This window comes from Rhagoletis pomonella, unplaced genomic scaffold, assembly GCF_013731165.1.
Source record: "Rhagoletis pomonella isolate Grant_MI unplaced genomic scaffold, Rhpom_1.0 Rhpom_scaffold_00007, whole genome shotgun sequence".
Lineage (NCBI taxonomy): Eukaryota > Metazoa > Arthropoda > Insecta > Diptera > Tephritidae > Rhagoletis > Rhagoletis pomonella.
The window spans coordinates 50,559,304-50,579,659 of NW_023458561.1; the positions used below are offsets into that span (position 1 = coordinate 50,559,304).

Here is a 20,356-nt window from a genome sequence, read left to right on the forward strand (position 1 = left end):
TTCGCGGAAACTTTTTCGTCTACCCAATATTTAGAATTTTTATCTGACTTGAGCTTTTAAAATCTATGCCATTATTTTTTTTCTGGATGAAACACACCAATGGTATAGTAAATTAGACACTCAATCAATATATCTATACATTAGACTGCATCACTCCCCATAAAAAAAAAATCGGTACTGTTTTTCCATTATTATAAAATCTATTATATTTTAAGACTTCCGCCAAAATATTTCGGACAAATATTAAGATTTATGCGAGCTGGACTGAACTAAAAGTTTAAAAGGCTGAGGCCCGTAGTTTTAGACGAAACAAAGACAAAATTTAATATTAAATTGAATTTCGTTATATTCCTACTAATACATACTTATTATAAATGTGCGCATTCACCAGAAGACTTTGATCAGTGATCAGTGATCCATTGATTACTGATGACGTATACCTCTCTTGTGAAAACTGTGATACTTTATTTAAAAAAAAAAACGTAGTAAAATTGCGCCGTTAAAATTAATGGCACAGAATTCTCCTGTCGGCGTAGCTGTGTGGAAACTAAAATCAATTGAGGCACAATGAACGGTGAGTGCAAGTAAGAATCTTTATAAATTTGTATATCATAAAAAGGTGATCACTTATGCATCATACTATTTTTATGATATGTACATTTAAGTTTTCACGATCAGCGATCAGCTATGTTCACCAGGAAAATCAGAGAACATAATGTTTTGGTAAAAGCACCCAATGTGAAAGTTTGTGGGAGAGTGAGTGCGAGAGTATTCAATTGGGTCTTTCACGCTAAAACTCCAATGGATGATGGCCTGGATTAACATATAGAGTGCTTGTTGAAGAGCGTTGCCACCTCTTTAAAAATTTAAATTCAGTTTAAATTTAAATTAAAGTTCAACCTAAATTTATCAAATTAAAAAATTTTAATTTCGAAACCATTCGGAAAAGGGTTCCAGCTGTTTGCAAAGTAAAAATTCCTAACCCTTCTAATGCTCTCCTATCCCTTCCAATGTCTTCCTATCCCTTTCAATGCCTTCCTTTCCCTTCCAATACCTTCCTATTCCTTCCAATGCCTTCCTATACCTACCAAAGCTTTCCTATCCCTTCCAGTACGCTCCTATCCCTTCCAATTCCGCACCATTGAGTATATAGAAATCCTGAGTGTTACGATTGGTCCAGCAAATCACATCGCTAATTTCACAATGCGTAAAACTTTCATTCGGAAACAACGGGATTGAGACCTGCAGGGGTTAAAGTCAAGTTACTACAGTTAAATCAAGCATCAGAACCCCTGAGCTCATTGCTTTATGGTGATTTACCATAATAAGGACAATTCTTGATGAATGCTCACAAACGCATTAATAAGGCAGTTAAAGGATTTCATCTCAAATAAGTCTATGTGTACTGGATTTATGTGGACCAACGATGTTCACCCATTTCGAACATGCCACCAACTATGCTATACATATTCACCATCGAACCAGATCATTGTTCCAGACAGTGAATGAAGAGAAACAAGTTTTTCAAATATATTTCGTTGGCAACTCTAATAACGAAATTGATTAGCGTTGTGCAGTTAACTGTGCTATGAAACGCCAGATCAGAAGAAAATTGCAAAAATTTTGTCACGGACACAATGATTTCGTTAGGTTATTTAAAATAGCAGTGGAAGATATGTCTTCTGACGATCATAAAACCATATTTAGAGCAGATAACTGTACCATTGGAAGTCTTTAAGTGAACAGTTGGCGAAAGTGTGGTACCAAAATATTCTTGCAAAAAATTAATTTTGGGCGAGACGAAGTTCGCCGGTTACGCTAGTATTAGCAATAAATGGGGCTATCAGGAAATTTTTTTAAAATGACGTGGCGCCGCCCTCGTGTCTGATCAATTTCTACCAAACTCGGTTTAGTTATTTCCCTCTGTACATATGTATTTTGAAAATTTTTTAAATCCGACTACAATTGTAGGCAAATTTTATTGATTCGAAAACTCCGAAATTTCAATTACTAATAACGCTTATTTACTTTAAGTTAATACTTACAACACTCTCTTAACAAGAAATTAAATTATTATTTTGAAAGTAACAATTTATAAGAAGAAAAAATTAATAGAGCGTTAAAGTCAAGTAAAATGTGATTTTAGCAGCATAATCACGAAACAGTGAGGAAAAGGCGTACTCACTCGTATGAGAATAAACTCTTTTTTTTAATAAAGCTCCAAAATATTTTATTGTTGCCAATAAGAAATAATGCCATTCGCGAATTACTTTTCCAACTTCCATTTTCCTCACATCAAACGTCTTACTAATTGTATGCAAAACCTTCGAAATCGTATTCAGTGACTTATACCCTAGCAATCACAACAAGCGACTTCCTATTGCGTTATGCCACCATCGCCATCAACTAGCTCACGAATCTGTTGCTGCTAACGGCTGAACAGTTGACTTGCAATATATTTCAGGCTTTACTAACGAGTTTCCACCAACACTGAAATCGAAATTAATTTTACTCCGACATGGCTTATCCTCGCCTACAATCAGGATATCGAATTGGTCGCACACAGATTGAATGAGTAGCCGCGACGGTGGCGGCGGCGGTAGTCGCGTATAAATAATTGCTGCTTGCGCTGAGTTGAGTGGCGTGCCACACGTTATCGTAGTATATACTCGTACATATGTACATACATATATATAGGTAGACCAGTTCAAAAAAAAAAAAAAAAAATTGTTTTCATCTTTTAATGATATTGGCAGAGAAATGAGTTGCACTACATGTCCACAGACATTTTTTCAAAGGCTCCCCCCAACATCTTGAATATCGGATTAGCGAATCGTATTTGATGAATGTCAAAATTGTTTGATATAAATATATTATCGTCTTAGAATTTAAAATGTGTATAATTGGAAGCTATTTCGAGTTATTTCGAAAAAATCACCGGTTTCCTAGGGGTAGTTTTTAGCCAGGAACTCAAATATGTTGATATTTTTATCTTACCAAGCAATCTAAATTAACAGTAAATATAGTCTCGAACTCAAAATTGAGAAAAATCGGTAATAACTCGAATTTAAGAAAAATATAACGAAATTCCGTTGACAGCATTGAAAGGGTCGGAAAATGAAATAGGACGGTATTTAGTATTGAGAATATTGGACATCTTTGGGGATAGTTGGACAATCTGAAAACCGATATTCATGATTTTGTATATTTTTAGTTGCAGATTCTATTAACTATCAATTTGGATTGCTTGGTAAGATGAAAATATCAACTAATTTCTCTATTAATATCATGAAAAGATGAAAACAATTTTTTTTTTTTGAACCGGTCTAATGTATGGGCGGTGCATATGGCGTTAGGATGGCATTCTGGTAAGCGGGCAATCGCGGAATGGCTAAAATTGGCAATATGGAGATTGGCATGACGGTGTGCTCGACTGCCTGACACTCATTGTATAACTTGCAATTACAACTGTATGTATGTAGTAGGCATACCATACATACGTATGTAATACTACCCTGCAGAAACAAATATCAGTTGATTAAACTAGCCCATTTATAGTTAGCTTTTTTGCTGGGTTTCGATAAATAACTAACTTCTAATTAGCTATGAGAAAACTAACTTTAAATTAGTTGTAAAGTCGTGCAGGAGTCATGCAGACGTTATCGGGAGTTTGTTTTCTTTACAAGCTTCCATTTAAATATCCTCCTACAAAAAATACTTTCAATACACTTTTTTTCTGTACTTCGCAGATTCTTTTTCGAATTCAGAACAAATAAACAAAGATCCAAACTTTTGTGTTTTCGTTGACATTTCTTATATCCTTTGTTTACAGTTTTATATTTTTCTTTCATTTTCTTTTCATTGACAACATTTTTCTTTTATTCTTATTTTAATTTGTCCAGCCAATTAACATTAAATCCGAACTGGCGTATTGAAGATGATAAAATATGACTTCCACATCGATAGATAATCGAAAAAAAACGCGTGAAGATACCGATCGGAACGAGTGGAACGTGAGTTTTCAAGTAGTTTTCAGCAAAAACTGGTTTTCGTTTCACAGCTTTTACATGGGCAAAAACACAAGTTTTAGGTCGAAACCCAGTTTTAGCAACGAAAACATGTTTCTGATGTCGGTCAAAACATGATATTGAATAAAAAATAAATAAAAACAAATATAAATAATAGAAATTTGTTTTTTTTTGTTGGTTTGTGTTCAAAAGTAGTTAGCTATAAGGTTCACTATTTTGCGGCCTTCGCCCTTCACAAGTAGTTAGTTACGGCCAAAGGAAATAGTTAATAAATAGTTACCACTGGTCGACTGCTAGTTAGTTAATAGTTAGCTACAAACTAAATAGTCCCATTTCCTGCAGGGTATGTGCATATGTGGGTTGAGCAAGTTGGACGGTTGGGCGGTTGCACTGGTGCATGTATGTGTGTGTGTGTGTGTGCGTGCTTGCCATAAACTGTTGCTATCCCCCAAACGTGGCATGCCTCACAGGCTAAACTGCGAACGGAGGCGCAACAGCGCCACACGCATGTTTATGAATATTATGTCCATTTGGCACGATTCCAATGTTCACATCATCGCATGTGTGTGTGTGGGTGTGAGTGTTTGCATATGCGTAGTTATACATACATTTGCATTTGTATTTAGTACGCAAAAGTATGTACTATTTGGGGTCCATTTACTGTCAGCTCTGTCGTAAAACTTAATATACGCAGTATGGCGCTTGGCGACTTGTCGCTGTGCCGTGTCGCAGCAACTCGGCGTCTTTGTTATACATATGTAATTTGTGACACAAATTCAAGTGTTGTAACAGTAAAAGAGTAAAAGCGAAAAGTACAAATAAATTAGATGTGTTTGAGTGTGCGCTTCAAGTGGGCGCGAATTAGTTAACTACTTTTTACTTAGTAGCGTGCGAGAACGACACTGTATGACTATATAAATACATATGTACACACTTACATACATATGTATGTATGTATGTAATTCGAACAACTTTCTTAATTACTTCTAATATTTTTACGAGTAAAGTTTTTACATCAGTTTTGTTATCGATATGCCAAAAGTGAAAGGCTAGTGACGCAGCAATGGGACAGTGATTTATTCCACTTAGCCGATGTTTAATTTTTTCTCTCAGAACCTTTTTTTTTAATCATAGGGATCTTCTCACCTATCTCAAAATTAGCTACAGCTGGTACGCACTTCCATTCAGAACGCTCTAGCAGTTGGCCAGCAGTTGGGGCTCGGATATATTGAGCAACTTTGACCTTCTAGCAAACCTGGTACTCGTTAAGTAGTAGAAACAACAAAGAGACTATAGTGGATATCCCCTTTTCGCGAAGCTCATTAGCAAATCACATCTCAAGGAAGGCCACTGAATAATATCCGCACAGAATATAGAATAGGTGACAAAAACCCTCGATTGCGAATTAAGAGAATGACGGGACAAACCAAACACCCTGTTAGCTGAGCTAACATACACCCTGGCACCCATATGGGTTAAACTGTCAAACTATGTATGCGATTAGAGAACTGCAGGGTTAAACTCCATGTGCTTCCCAAATTAGTGAAATCTACCTTTACTTGCGGTAAATTTATTTGCCAATAATCGCCAAGTGATGGCGTCTACCCCGGAAGAAGAGGCGGAAGTAGTCGGCGAAATGAAGGCACGAGAAATCCTTCTGTGTAGTTGTCGGCAATCCCCCTGCTGGTGCATTTCCCAATAAACCAATGTTCTCACTAAACGTGGCAATGGCACTCGATAAAGTAAAGCTGCTTTTGCCGGGAGTGCTAGCGTCGCGGGGGTTTGTGTAGAGAAGCGAATTCCAATTTTGGGTTTATGAAACGAAGGCAAGGGTGGAACAAGATGGCCCTGCCGAAGCCGGCCTATAGCGCATAATTCCAGCTAGGCCCTGATAATAGATATCAAAAAAAAAAACAAAAATAGCAAAAACGTTTATACAGAAATAATGCAACAACACTACGGATAGAAGCCGGCAACTTTAGACGCCAGACTTTTTTATATGTAGTTTAGTTTTACTTAAGCGAAGGCATAAAAAATGATCAGCAACACCAATAACCAAATCAATTGCAAACGCCATCTTAGCCTGCGATTCAGATATGAGGAGAAAATAGTAGGTATAATTCCCAGATAAGTGCATTGGCGGAACGGCAAGATTATGCAACCTAAGAGCAAAATCGTTGATCCGTCGAAGCAAAACTGAGTCGTTAAAACTCCTTAAAAAAAAGCATCAGTCCAGCGCCTTCGTCTTGACCTGCGGACTGTATTGGAGCCACAGCCGCTAAACTTAAACGTAAAATGGGTGACATTATTAAGTATTAACCGCTTAATTGTTCCCCGGTTAATTGATTTCCTCGTTTATTTGAATTACCTTATCGGTAAAAAAAATATTGCATAAAAAATCCATTAAAAATTTTTCCGCGTAATTGAACCCGGTTAACTGGTTTACCCGTATATGGTTAAAAACATGTGGCATTGTAAAGAGATATACATACAGATAAAATGGGAGCACTAGTATACATACTTATATATGAACAATAATAAATACTAGTATCACCCCGTTGTCGAAATTCGACCACCTCACTTTTTCATACACTTTCGCTTTGGTTGTGGCGCTTTTTATAACTCATAGGAGCAGAAGGGAGGTAAAGATTTGTATGGGATTTCGTTAGCGTATTAATATATATGTAGATAGTAGATGGTGAACAAAAAGCTGGCATTCATAGGCTTATACAGAAATTGGAATAACTCGGCTCTGAAGCCACCTATCGGATCCATTTTTTGGAGGTATATTTCCTTTGATGGTAGTACTTGTAGTATTATGAATTTGAAGCAAATCGGACCATAAATGAAAATTTTCGGAATAACTCGACTCCTGCGCCACCTACCGGAAAAACAAACAAAAAGCGCGCCTCCACTTTGAAACACCCTTCGAACAAATGAACAATCATTCAAATCGGTTGAGAAACATAGGGAGGAAAAGATTTGTATGAGATATTGTTAGCGTATTAATATATAGATAAATTGTTTTTTTTATGCCTTGATATTTTTTCGTATAAATTATATTGGTTAGGTTAGGTTGATGTGGCAGTCGGTTCAAGTTACCAACTCACTTATATCTTTTGAAGGTCCATTGTGGTACCACTGCAGAGCACGGGAACCTCGGTGACGGTAAGAGAGCTAAAGAAGGGCCTACCTAAACAGTCTGCTCTCCTCTTGGCCAAAGCTGGGCAACTGCAGAAGAAGTGCCCTACAGTTTCTTCCTCTTTCTCATCTCTGCAACTTCTGCAATATTCGTGAGAGAATATTGTTAGTCTTGAAGAGTGCCTGCCAAATAGCCAATGACCGGTTATGCAAGCCGTGACTTTAGCAATATCTTCTCTTGAGAGGCCGAGCAACTTCTTCATCTTTTTCTTATCTATTTGTGACCAAAGCAGCCTGGTTGTTCTACAAGTGTCCTCCTCTAGCCATGTTTAAACTATATAAATAACATTAAATTTAATAAGGATTTTAAATGCACACATGCATTTTCTTTTAATTGATTAGGTTGTCCAATTTAGCGGAATTTCTGTAATTGAACGAATTGTTCAATTAAACGAGTATCGCTTCGATTTTCGATTTCATTGTTTTTAAAAGAAAAAAATATTTTTTTAATTACATAGAATTTGTATTAGTCTTTATTTGTCCACCATATAATGGTTTTTTTTTATTGCTAAGTGCCGAACACTAATTGCTAAAAGCTGAGCAGAATAGCGCCAGGAGGAGGTCCCTCGCTAGAAAAACTTCCAATAAGTCTTTCGAAAGACAGAAAAGTGTTTTCAAGACAGTTGCCAGGATTGCCCAGTAAATCTGAACAACGTTGCCTTAGTTACCATTGATGTAAAAACACAAATGTTCTTTTAATTAAGGCTGACTGAGTATACTAATAGCTTTCTATTTACGCCATCAAGATTCTAACCAGTGAGGATCATGATTTCACCAGTGATTTTTAAAGGGCGCCATTCGGGCCGAACTAAAATGAAGTGAATGTGCCACTTAGAATACGTGGGGTGATAATTACAATGAATCCTACACAGTTCTAATTAAATCATTTAAATGCACTTAAGAATGTTTAAAGAACTTCCACGCTGTATGTTACGAGAGCATGCGAAGAGGCAATAAAAAATGCAACACCACCTGCTATAAATCATGTGAATTAGCTACTCGTAAAAATATGTATTTGTCAGTGCATATTTACTAACCTCATTGTATGTACATATGTATGTAAATGCACACTTGCGAAAATGAAGTGTGGCTATGTGGTGGCCAGACAGGTGTTGGCGGTGAAATGACGCGAAAAGGGCGTGTTGCATGGCTTGAGTGGCACCACCCAAATGGTGCTGTTGCACGCAGCCAACCAACTTATTAACTAGACCAGCTAGTGAACGAACTAGCTGTTAGTGAACTCACTATGTGCCACTTTGAGGTGGATGGACAGTTTAACAGTTGAGCAGGTGAAAAGCACTTTCCGAGAAAAAAAAAAAAACCCAAAAAAAGGTGAGCAAAGTAAAATTAAGCGGTTGGCTGCAGTCGAAAGCGGGTGGATGAGTAACTACCGCTAAATTTTACAGTTGCCAGTTGTTGTTATTGTTCTCTACAAGTGTTGACTGCATGGCCACTTGAGCTTTAACTAACACACTCTCACACACACAGACACACACACACATGTGCGCTCACACAAAACCAAAACCGCTGACGTTTTCAACTTTGGCTATGCACCGTTTTTGGATTTTTTTTTTTAGAAATTAGTTTCGGTATTGTAGTTGGCATTGCGCACACTACTACATATTCTAAGTTGCCGGATATGTGTATACTTATACATATGCATATGTGTTCACACTCACATAAGTATAGAATTAAACTTTTGTTGCATACTGCACTTGTACTAAGCTGAGGTGTTGGTGCAGCTACGCGCGGCTCACCACTTCCTGTTTTTCTGCTTCCTGTGAGCATAATTTGAATTTTTTTCTTTATTTGGCCTTGCATTTGGTTCAAAAATTTAATAAGAAACGAAAATGAGTTCATTAGTTGAAGTCTAAAAGTGGCTTTAGTAATTGTTTGTTACACATTAAAAGATTTGCAAATTAAGTTTCTGAAGTTGATGGGCGGAGAGAAAACTTAACTTTGCTCCTAATGCTAGACCTTTCATGTAAGTATATATCTAAGTATGTAACTTGGTTTATGCTTAATTAAAATTTGTTATAACTGGGTCAAAATTAAGTATATGCAAAGAAAGAATTTACACATAACCTGACCTCTTTTGTGCACCCAAAAAGTTTCCTACGCTCAGAAAAAACATTCCTTGATGGTAGAAAAAAAGTATTTTATTCTAAGGAAATATTACTTTGAAATGGCTCCAAAGACAAAGATTTGACTCTGTTTAAGGAAACCACAATTCCTTAGTTTTCAGTACAATTTTCTTTCTTCTTAGGAAAAATTAACTTGCCGTATATTAAAAAAAAAAGTTATCTCATTTATTTTTTATGGTAGATGAGTATATAGATTTTTCCATATATGAAATTAATTTCACAATTTGTAATTTATATTTAATTTAAATTTAATTAACTGACTTGCCCTACTCTAACCACCTCCAACCGGACTCGAACCTGCCATCGCAGAACCGGTAGCAGAGTTATTGAAGACGGTAATTACCTCTCCGTGAATATCGTTAATTACACTGGTTTACAGCAAATATGTTCTCTTGATGCCCTCTATCCAATTTCTATATAGAATTGGCCGGTGATTCCGAAAATCGAGATAATTTTTTTGCTATAGATAACTTTTCGAGATATTTGCAATTTACAGTTATTCAGCTTAAAAATTGTCATTTCACTTAATCACGTATATCTTACGAACCAATTGAACAATCGTAATATGGGATACGGGAAATGAAAGCAAATTATATTCTCCATAAGACGCATATACATCACTTTTCGATAGCCCTGTTAGTTTCTGAGAAATTAATTAATGATTTCTGATGCCTCTTGTTTTTGATGCAAAAACTCTTCCCTACTCAGGTGTACATGGCGTATGAGTAACATTCTTTTCTGCTCATATTTTATACAAAAAATCCTTGCGCATTTTCATTTGGCCAATCATTATTTCTTATTTATTCATCGATTTTCTTCATTGGTAGCTCAGTTTTTTTTTTTTCTAAAGGAACAGGCTTTAACACAAGTGCAAAATATTTACACAGAAACTGTTATTTTTTGACTTTTTTCCCCGTTAAGGTTTGAATTTTTTCCATTTTCCAACAAATAAACAAAAAATCTGGAATGATTAATTAATTTCTGAGAAACTATCAGGGCTATCGAAAAGTTATGCAAATACGGTTTATAGTGAATTTTATTTTCTTTCATCTACTGTACCCCACATTACGATTATATAATAAAATAAATTAACTCGATTTTCGGAATCAGCGAGCGATTCTACATACAAATTGGATAGTGGCGTCTGGAGAACAAAATAAAAATAAAAATTTGGGTTCCAGTGTTACCTGTCTTTATGTAAAGTGTCGGGCCCAGTGGTTCACGCACTAAACTTTGGATCTCGTCTTGCAGAAATGCTCTCTGGCTTGCCTAAATCAGAGGGGGTTCTGCATCTAGAAAGTGGTTCGCATGTTCACATCTGTAACAACCGACCAGAATCTGCTTTCTGATGATATTATGTTCCCTTACTGGAACCCTCTGGGCCTCACTGTGTAGCTGCTGTTCTGGCGGCATCGGAAGGTGTCCCGTATCTGTCCGTGGTGCTATATTTCGGCATTTCTGTGTTTTTGTATACTGAGTCCTAATAGTACCTGATTACTAAACAGGCGTTGCATAGTTTAGAACTTGCTGCCCATAGCTTTGTATGGAGCAAACAACATTTCTTTGTAAGTATGTATGCATTTGTGATTATAAGTGCTGGAAAAGAAAGCAGGCTTTCGAAAGTTACATATTTAGGGGTGACACTAGATAAACGGTTCAACTAATAGCCACATCTCGCAACGGTTGCCAATAAAGCCAAAAATATATTTTAAGCTTGTCAAAGGTTTCGCAGCAAAATTAGGAAAAATATATTTCCAAGATCGACGTACTAGCCATTCAATACTACATATGCAGTATTGGTATTGTAACCAAAAACTGCGGTATAATTCTGACTGACCATCACAAGAGCCATGCGAACATTCATGTCCAACATAGGCGCTTTGAGTTGTTATCCTTTATTGTTCAGCGAAGGATCCCAACATGATGAAATCTTTGCGCCAGGAAGCTTTAAGAGCCCTGGACTTACTTGTTACCAAGGTTGGTAGACAGTTGCAAATAATTATAGTAGATTGGCGCTTACACAATATTTTAGTGTTTGGCCGAGCTTCTCCTCCGATTTGGGGCGTTCGTGCGTGAAGTTGTCACATAAAAGGGAGAGACCTACACTTTTACGCCGACTCCGAACGGCGGTTGTATTTACATATATGAGGAAAAATAATTTCATTGTATCAAAAAATACCTTGTTTTCAATTTGCTTCCTTTATTTTTTAAAAGTTCATTAATTGCTGTTTTGGGTAAAAAAATAAAAAGTTTTACTTTTGAAGATCTTCAAGGTCACATTGAATCAAATATTACCTTAACCTTTAAAATAACCTTTAAAAGTAATATATTTGAGTGTTTTTATTCATTAAATCTAAAAAGAGCCTGTAATAAACTCCCAAAATAAATTCTAAAATTTGTTTTTCGGTTCTTTCGATCATAGAAATGGATTCCTTGACGCAAGACAAGCAAAAAAATGTGTTTTAAATTTCTTACAAAAGTTAAATAAGTACAGTTTTTCCGTCAAAAAAGGAAGAAAATTGAAAACCCCCTACCTTTGAAGGTCATTTGAAAGGTCAAGATAACCTTTTTATCCAACGAAATTATTTTGCTTGTATTTTCAATCCCAAAACTTTTCAACTGCTGTTAAATTCATTTCCCCAGCTGGTTTGTTGATTTTGTCAAGAAAAAAGTTAAATTTTCGCACTGTGTTTCCTGTGTCAAAGGGTAAAGGGTCTATGAGCCCTGAACCGCAAAGCATATGATATCTGTTTTGGTATAAATATATTGGTATATATATATTGGATCCAGAATGTGGACGTTTCATACTCTGACTATTTAAGATTTACTCACACTAAGAATAAATTAACATGTTTTTTTTTTTTCAAACCGGGTTTTCTATGGTAAGCGGCTTTAAATTTTCGAACATAAAAATTACTTTTTTAACAAACTGGCCGAAATTGGATTTTTTTGGCGTAAATTCAAAATTTTTATAGCACTATAATCTTGATATCAGTTATTTTTATAGAAGTACATATGTGAACTAAGAAAATTTCCAAATAACAGATTTGAAGTTTCAACCCTTTGCTTTCAGTTCGCTTTCAAAGTCATGTGTATGATAAGCTGTTATTTTGTTAGAACTGGTGAAAACTATTAGCCAATTGTGAAAAGCTTGCGAAAGGTTGCGTTGATATAAATAAACAAAATTAGATATGGAAACTAAAGGGCAAGGTATTTGTAATAAGAATTAGTTAATGTGCATATCGTTCTTGTGTTTGTTTGTTGTTATTTAATGTATTTGTAGTGCGTATTTACATAGAAAAAAATACTAAACAATATTTTTGTGTTTCGTGGAGTAGAACTAGCAAGCTGACAGGTGATGACGCGAACTAATAATAAGAAAATGCTTTTAGATTTGGTTTGAGTAATAACAGTTTTAGCTCATTTTTCCTTACATAGAATAAAGAAAATTAGGGACTTTTTCACCATCTCGAATCTCGAAAACTACCGAACGGATTTAACAAAATTTTTTTAATAGAGGTATTACCTTTAGACCTGAAAATTTCTATAGGTTTGCCATCTGTCTAGCAAAATTTTAAGATCCGCTGGATTACAGAAATGAGGTATCAAATGAAGGTGCTTGGCCTTTAGATGTCCTATAATGTATTATTTTTTTAGTAGGGCTGCCAGCATTTTAAAAATTATAATATCTCCACAGTTAGTTGGACTAAAAATGAAGTACAAAGTGAAAGGATACGGTCCCTGGATGTACAATACGCTTTTATTTTTTAGTGGGGTTGCCACCTTTTTAAAAATTAACTACCTTACATATACATATGCATTCTTTGTTAACGGCATCAGATTTGCACAGTTCATTCAATATTAAAAAATGGGGTGTTAAGAGCTATAGATGAGCAATAATTTTTTTTTTCGTAAGGGTTTATACCAGTTTGAAAAGTCGAAACGAAAGAGGGATAAGAAAGATTTAGTTTGGATACTTAAGCTTTTTTGAGGTGTTTGAAGGAGATTGGTATCAATCGAAATGCGTTTGAAAGGTTTTATTCAGAACAATATTTAGTAGGGTTGCCATATGTTTAAAAAAGCAAATTCAACTTGAATTGTGGCACTTAGGTAAGTGAAATATGTATCACAATATGGATGCCAGACTAAAGGGGTTTTGAAAAGTTTTGAAAAAGGTTAGCATTCAAAAGCAACTTCATAGATGGTGAGAGGTGAAGGCAAGGCGCACGCGTTATCTGATCGGCCCAAAAGTTTTACCATAACTTGCTAATAGCATGAAGAACATATGTGCCAAGTTTGAAAATGATGACTTTCTTTTCAAAAATTTATGCAAAAAAAAAATTAAATTCTGGCCAGTGTGGGTTGTAAGAAAATTGATATAAACTGAGCATTTACATATATAGCTGAGTGTACAGAGATGCTTGCTATTCTTCGTTTGATTCCACGAGGTGCTAGATTCAATTTCCGCCCGACGCAACTTGTCGTTTTTAATTTTTGCAGAACGAATATCTGGAAATACAAAATTGTAGCGTATTTCAACTAAAGAATTTCCAAAAAAAAAATCAGTTTGGAGCTACCAATAGATCGTTTTACGCCATCTTATATACATACATGTGTTTTATTTTGAAACAAATACGTTGTGGTGTATTTTTTTCTCAGTGCAGCTAGCCATCTAATTTAAATAGTAATAATAAAATCCTGAAAATCTACCCTACGCAAGGTGTTTCACAGGTATTTCAGAGTTTTTTGGTTAAATAAAAACCTTACCCTTTTTGGTTCTCTGTTAACTAAAAAAGCATTTTTGCTATCAGAAACCAAAAAATTTCAACAATATTTTATAATAACTTTAATCTTAAAACAATATGACCCTTCTATTGGCACGATATGTAAGTTGAACAAGCATAAAATTTATTCAAATTAAAAACTTTCCTATGTATGCTTAGTGACAATTTAGCGAAAATGCACCACTCAACTGTTACCATGTCCATACGAATGTACTATGCATGTATGTATGTCTCGTATTCCCCATTGTGAATTACATTAAAAGCTCAAAAGCATTGTCCATTTCAAAAGTGTTCATTGATGTACTTATATTATATACATATATTCATGCATGTAAGCATGCAAGCGTGTAATAATAAAGTTACAAAATGCTGACCTCATTCGCAAGAACACTGGTGACTTGTTCCTGTGCCATGCGAGCTATTAACTATTTTATTATGTACATAATATACTTAACTACATACATGTAATTGACATTTACATTTGTATAAAAAAGTGCTCATGTAAAATATAAAAAAAAGTGTTTTAAGTACGGAAAAAATTCAAAAGCATACATATGTATAGTCGAGTATAAACGCTATACTCGTAAGTACTTTGCAATTGTTGCTTACTATGGATACTATGAAGCAATCGAGTTGAGTAGGTGGCTACTGTTACCGCTGCGTATTGGAGCTTCTGCTTACCTCTTATATGGTATATCTTGGTTCCATAGCCACGGCGAAAAGTATAAACAGAAATTGGTTAGGGAATGTTGACGTCAACCTCTCATGTAATGTTAATGCTATGCTTTTGTCAAATGTACTACAACTGGTTTCAGTCCATATTAAATGAGTCGTGTGTGTGTTTTGTCACAATCCGATTTATTGCCAGCCTAATTATTGATGTATGAATTCTAACATGCGTGACAACTCACTCTTATGTATTACTCTTATTCACACCATTTACTTATCTAAGTTCCCTAATACTTTCCCTCTTTCTCCCTATTTTCTATATTTGCAGCGAGGAGAATGTTTGGAAACTTTGTGAACAAGTGAAAAAAACACGCATCGATGAACTTTCAAAGTGTTATGCGGTATTCGTGTCGAATGAGGGGCGTACGGTGCCATTGTGGCGCCAAAAAGCAGGACGTGGCGATGATCAAGTCGTGATATGGGTAAGTAAAGTAACAAATCAAACAACAATAAGTGTTATTAAGTGTAGAAGTGTGGCGAAAAGAAGCATACTAGAAGATAAAAGAGAATATGTATAAACAAAAAACCTGAGCTCTCGAATAAAGAAGCGCAACACATTCAGTTGCGCGCAAGTGGCACTTGTAAGCGCTTGTATGTAACTTTGCTGCCGTTGTGTTGCTCAACTGCTGTTGCTTCGGCATTCCTTACAGCTGCCATATTTAAACTGTTGCAGAGCTACATAGTAGTGTTGAATTGCTCTTACACTTTGCTATCTAACACGTTTTTCGCGTCTTCCATTACTTACTTTACACCCCAAATTTCAGTTCATTCGATTATGTCAGCCAGGGAGCAGGGCAGGGTGTACAGTGCGTATGAGTAACATGCTTTGCACGACCTTACATATGTATGTATGTACATATGTAGTAAATATGCACATACGCGCATACGCTTCAAGCAAATGGTTCTATGTTTGTGCATGAAATAGCGTATCTGATAAGCACGTGCCTTGTCATTCTTGCTGATGCCACAGTTTATTGCGCAAAATTTTCGCAATCTTTGCTTTCGCCATTTCGGCGTACTTGAATGCACGAGCGTTCGCACTTTACTTGTACGAGTAAGTGTATGCGGAAATGGCGCCTTTGAATTGAAAATTGATTGATGACAAAAAGAAGTGAATAGCTTATTTGGATTCACTTGATACCAGTAGTGCACTCACTCAAGAAAGTACGGACAAGTTTTAGTGGTTTTTTGTAACTTTTTTTTTTGTAAATTTGTACTTCTACAGCTGCACAAATTCATCTACCATTTACTTGTATTTTTGAGACCTGACAACAGAGAGATCGAAGGGCATGATTTAAAAAAAAAATATGTTATGTGGCCAAAAATCGGGATATTTCTAAGGCATCAAATTCGAACATACAATTTTAGAATAAAAATGCTTAATACAGTTACATATATCGAAGACAAAACAAAGAAAAAAAAAATTAAAAACTGTTTATTAATTTTTTATGAAGATATAGCTTAATATTAAAAAACATGTAAATCAAAATTTCCAAATTTGTAGAACATTTATAAAAATTCGTAGAATTCTAATAAATGTTCATCACAATTTGAAACATGTTAATAAGATTTTCTAGAATTGTTTTTAGTGCGCAGGTTTGTAACCCGTTGAATTTTAATATAATAAAGTGGAAGTTGGAAGAAACTTGGCAATTTTTTGTCCGCTCATTTTCTTCCATATACAGTATGTTCAAATATTTTTTGTATGGAGAAAATTAGCAGCACCTTTTACACAATTTAATAAATCGGTGGTCATAAGCAATAACCGCCTAAGTCAACTTAAGAAAGAATTGAGTTATTTATGCTATCGTATTCTGCGACTACTAATCAACGGTAAGTCCTAGCTACTTAAATTTGCACTTTGAATTGAACGGGTCACAAAACTGCATACTCAGAATGTTTCTAATTAAAAAGCAGAAAATTTTGATGGAACTTTGTCGAATTTTGATAATTTTTGTACAAAGTTTGAAATGAAAATGTCTCTTCCTTATTTATATTTTCGTCACTCTATCTACAGCTTTTCATATCCACAATTTTTTTGAGGGTATTAGTATTATTCTTTATAATTTTTTTGAATTATATTATTAATATGGATGCTGGCTATGGTTATGGTTAACGAAAGTGCTGAATCGTTTGTACGAAAAATTGTTTTTGGGCCAGAGTACAGGGAGAGTCTTAATAAATGAATAAAGAAACAACTGAAAAACAGTACTTAATATGAAAAATTGGGACACTTATACGCCCCGATTATTAAAATATGTTCAGTGGGACGATTTTCTCAAAATCGGCACTGTCCCGCCAAAATCGATACGAATGGTCACCGTAGTTATATGCATTCTAATTTAGAATAATTTAAAGTTTCTAAAGCTAGGTTAAGAGAGTGTAGATATACATACATACATACATATCTACTAAAACACATATACATACGTACACATATCCTATGTCATGCTCGCTCTGTTGTGCTCTACGGGGAAATAATTTGCATTGCTAAATAAATTCTCGAACTACATTGTATCGAAAACCGTAAGTATTTAGCACACACCACAAAGGGCTTAATTTTGTCTGCCATTTATTACAAAAATCAGTATTATGGCCAATATTATAGCTTTGCTTAAGAGCTTTTTTGGAATTTAGATTGTATACCTTTTAAAAAGATTTAAAAATTTATACTCTAATATTTAATTGAAACCTTAATAACAACTAGGACTGAACTAGAACTAGTTTAGTGGATTTTAACCAACGTTTTTATAATAAGTATACGTGAATTCCTAAAGTCTTCATAAATGAGAATTCCATGTAATAACAAATTTAAATTTAATCAAAGTAATTTTTAAATAGCAGTATGTGTATACTGTTCTAATGCTTTTCTGAATATATCAATGGGCTTTATAATAAAAAATAAGCAATTGATTTTGTTTGAAATTTCAGACCCTTTACTTAAATTTCTTTGAATAAATCGAGTAAAAGGTCTGAAAATTTAAGAAAGCAACTGCTTAGTTTTTATTAATAAGACCCAATAAATTTACATTTTTTAAGTTATGAACGATTACCAAATAGCAGACTCAAAGATTGTCATATAACAAAAAAAAAAATATTCAAAATAAATTGTGGCCCTTACTAATCGTTATATATTAGTGAAAATATTTAGTAGTTTTTAAGAGTAGTTTCTAATGCAATTAGATTAGTGGTGAAAAGGTAAACAAAAAACAACACAAATCAACAAAAAACCTAAGAAATATGAATTTGCGCTGACGATTTGCAGAAATAAGAATACTGTAAGCCTCATACTATGAAATGGATTTGTGGGAGGCCGGAAAAACGAAAAAAAAACATAGACTCGTTTATGGATTTTATCAGTTTGTTGAAGGAAAGAATGTGTCTCGTCCATTATCAGTACATCGGACCCAAAAATGTACCATCTCGTCACACGTGCTCGTCGATGATGCCTATGGGTCATCCCTATGGATTAAGTCCCAATAAGGACTCGTAGATCTCTCCTTCTTTTTCTGAGAAGAAATTTTGTTACCACAGTGTCAGACCTTTACAGGAAGCATTTGGTTATTTTCCAGGTGTCTATAGTGCACCAACGGCTCTCATTACTTTTGCTTATGAGATCCTTGATGTACCCGATGGTTCCCTCTATGCTTGGCCCTAAAATTGGCTCCGGTCCAATTGGACACTCCAGAGCCGGAGTTCACCAATTCATCAGCCAGTTTGTTACTTTGAACACCGCACTGTGCTGGCACCCACACAAGTTCAAGCTCGTTTCACCTTGTAACGGAGTTCAGTCCCACCTTACATTCCTGAAATATCTTTGAAGAGGTGCGAGGGGTATACAAGGCAGCTTGGCTGTCACTGCAGATCTTGATTTTATGTCCGCATCACCTTTCACTAATTATCCATTCTGCCACTTTCAGTATTGCCAATACTTCCTATTAAAAGGGCGTTGCCAATGCACCCAAAGCAATAAAGCATCTGAAGTTACCGCCCAGATGCTATCTAGCAACCAGTACTGTTTTCACTCTTTCAGCCGTCGTTATACAAAGTTTTCCATTGTTCCCTTGTGGGAAATCTAACGACGCACTTTCTTCCAAAGGACACTCTAGGTATCAGTTTGTCATTAAATGCCAAAAACAAAGGATAATGCTCTGACAACCTTCAATTCAACAAAGTATTACAAGCCGGTCCTGACATTGTACTCATGGTGCCCGTGATGCCTATGCACACGCTCCTTTGTAGCCGTGGTTTTGACAATGGTTCTGCATCACCATACTACAGCGGAGTTCGTGACGATTGGCCCGACTAAAGCTATGAATGTCCAGAATATCATAGCCGGTCTTATACCGCATGTCTTCCTAAAGGTTCTTCGACACTGTCCGAAAACTTTCAACGCTCGATTTATCGTCAGTTCTAAGTGAGTTTTCCATGTCAGCTTCGAATATAGAGTTACCCCTTAAAATTTTACATCCGCGGACAGATTTATATTTACGTCTCTAATGACTAGAAAGTTGAGACCTTCCAATTTTCTTTTCCGCGTAAACAAGTCTGGGATTGACAGCAAGACCCTGCAAATTGCACTATTCATCAATCTTATTCAGGATTCTCTGTGTCACAAATCAAACCTCCCTGAGAGATTTACCCGATGACAGTGCACAAACATCGTCCGCGTAAGCTTGGATGTGAACGAAGTCTTGCATTTCCGTTAGCAGGGAGGACATCCTCTCCGAGCGTCTGCCATGGTACAAAAGCTAGCGTTATCCCCCAGGGTCAGAAATCTTCTAGATAACATTAAGGTTTCATCCATTCCATGTCTTCGGTCCGAAGAGCACCTAGAGCCAAAGGTAGCGTTGTCAAACACACTCTAAATATCAGCAAAGACTTCTATTGTGGACCCACCTATTTCCATCATGCAGAGCTGATTCACAGGACTTTCCGCTTTGGTATGCATGTAGATGAATACTAAAGGGGTTGTTCACCAAAACCCTTGATCTAACGTACTTTTCGACCGTGCGCTCAAGACTTTTCTGTATTAAGAATTTCAGGCTGATGGTCGTGAAGCTTTTTGCCAGCGCATAGTCATCCTTTCCTGGTTTGGGAACGAATACTACCCTGACTTTTTTCCAAAGAGTGGGAACGTGGCCAAATGCCAGACGGGCCCTGAAAACTGTTATTAGAGTCCCTATAAGCATGTCTCCCCCACCTATACCATAGTGTGATAACCAGTGCATTGTTCTAGGACAGGTTTCAAAACGAAATTGCTTCCATGGACTTTCATCTATATATATAAAATAATAGCCGTTTTCGTTGTTCGGAGTTAACTCAAAAACTACTGCATAGATTTCAGTCAAATTTTCAGAGGTTATACCTTGCATATATCGTCCTATTATAGGATACCTGAAAACTCGCTAGATGCTGGTGGGGTCGAGTTATTTATAAAAGTCGTATTTATGAACCGATTTTGTTCAAA

General features: G+C 35.7%; 1 protein-coding gene across 1 annotated transcript in view; it reads left to right on the forward strand.

Annotated features, from left to right (window-relative positions):
* LOC118743004 (protein N-terminal glutamine amidohydrolase) overlaps window positions 1-20,356 on the forward strand; it is a 59,522-nt gene that overhangs the window by 27,413 nt on the left and 11,753 nt on the right. Inside the window, exon 2 of the mRNA XM_036475456.1 lies at window positions 15,155-15,308. Within this exon, the coding sequence (XP_036331349.1) occupies window positions 15,155-15,308 (154 nt within the window). The remainder of the gene's footprint in view (window positions 1-15,154; window positions 15,309-20,356) is intronic.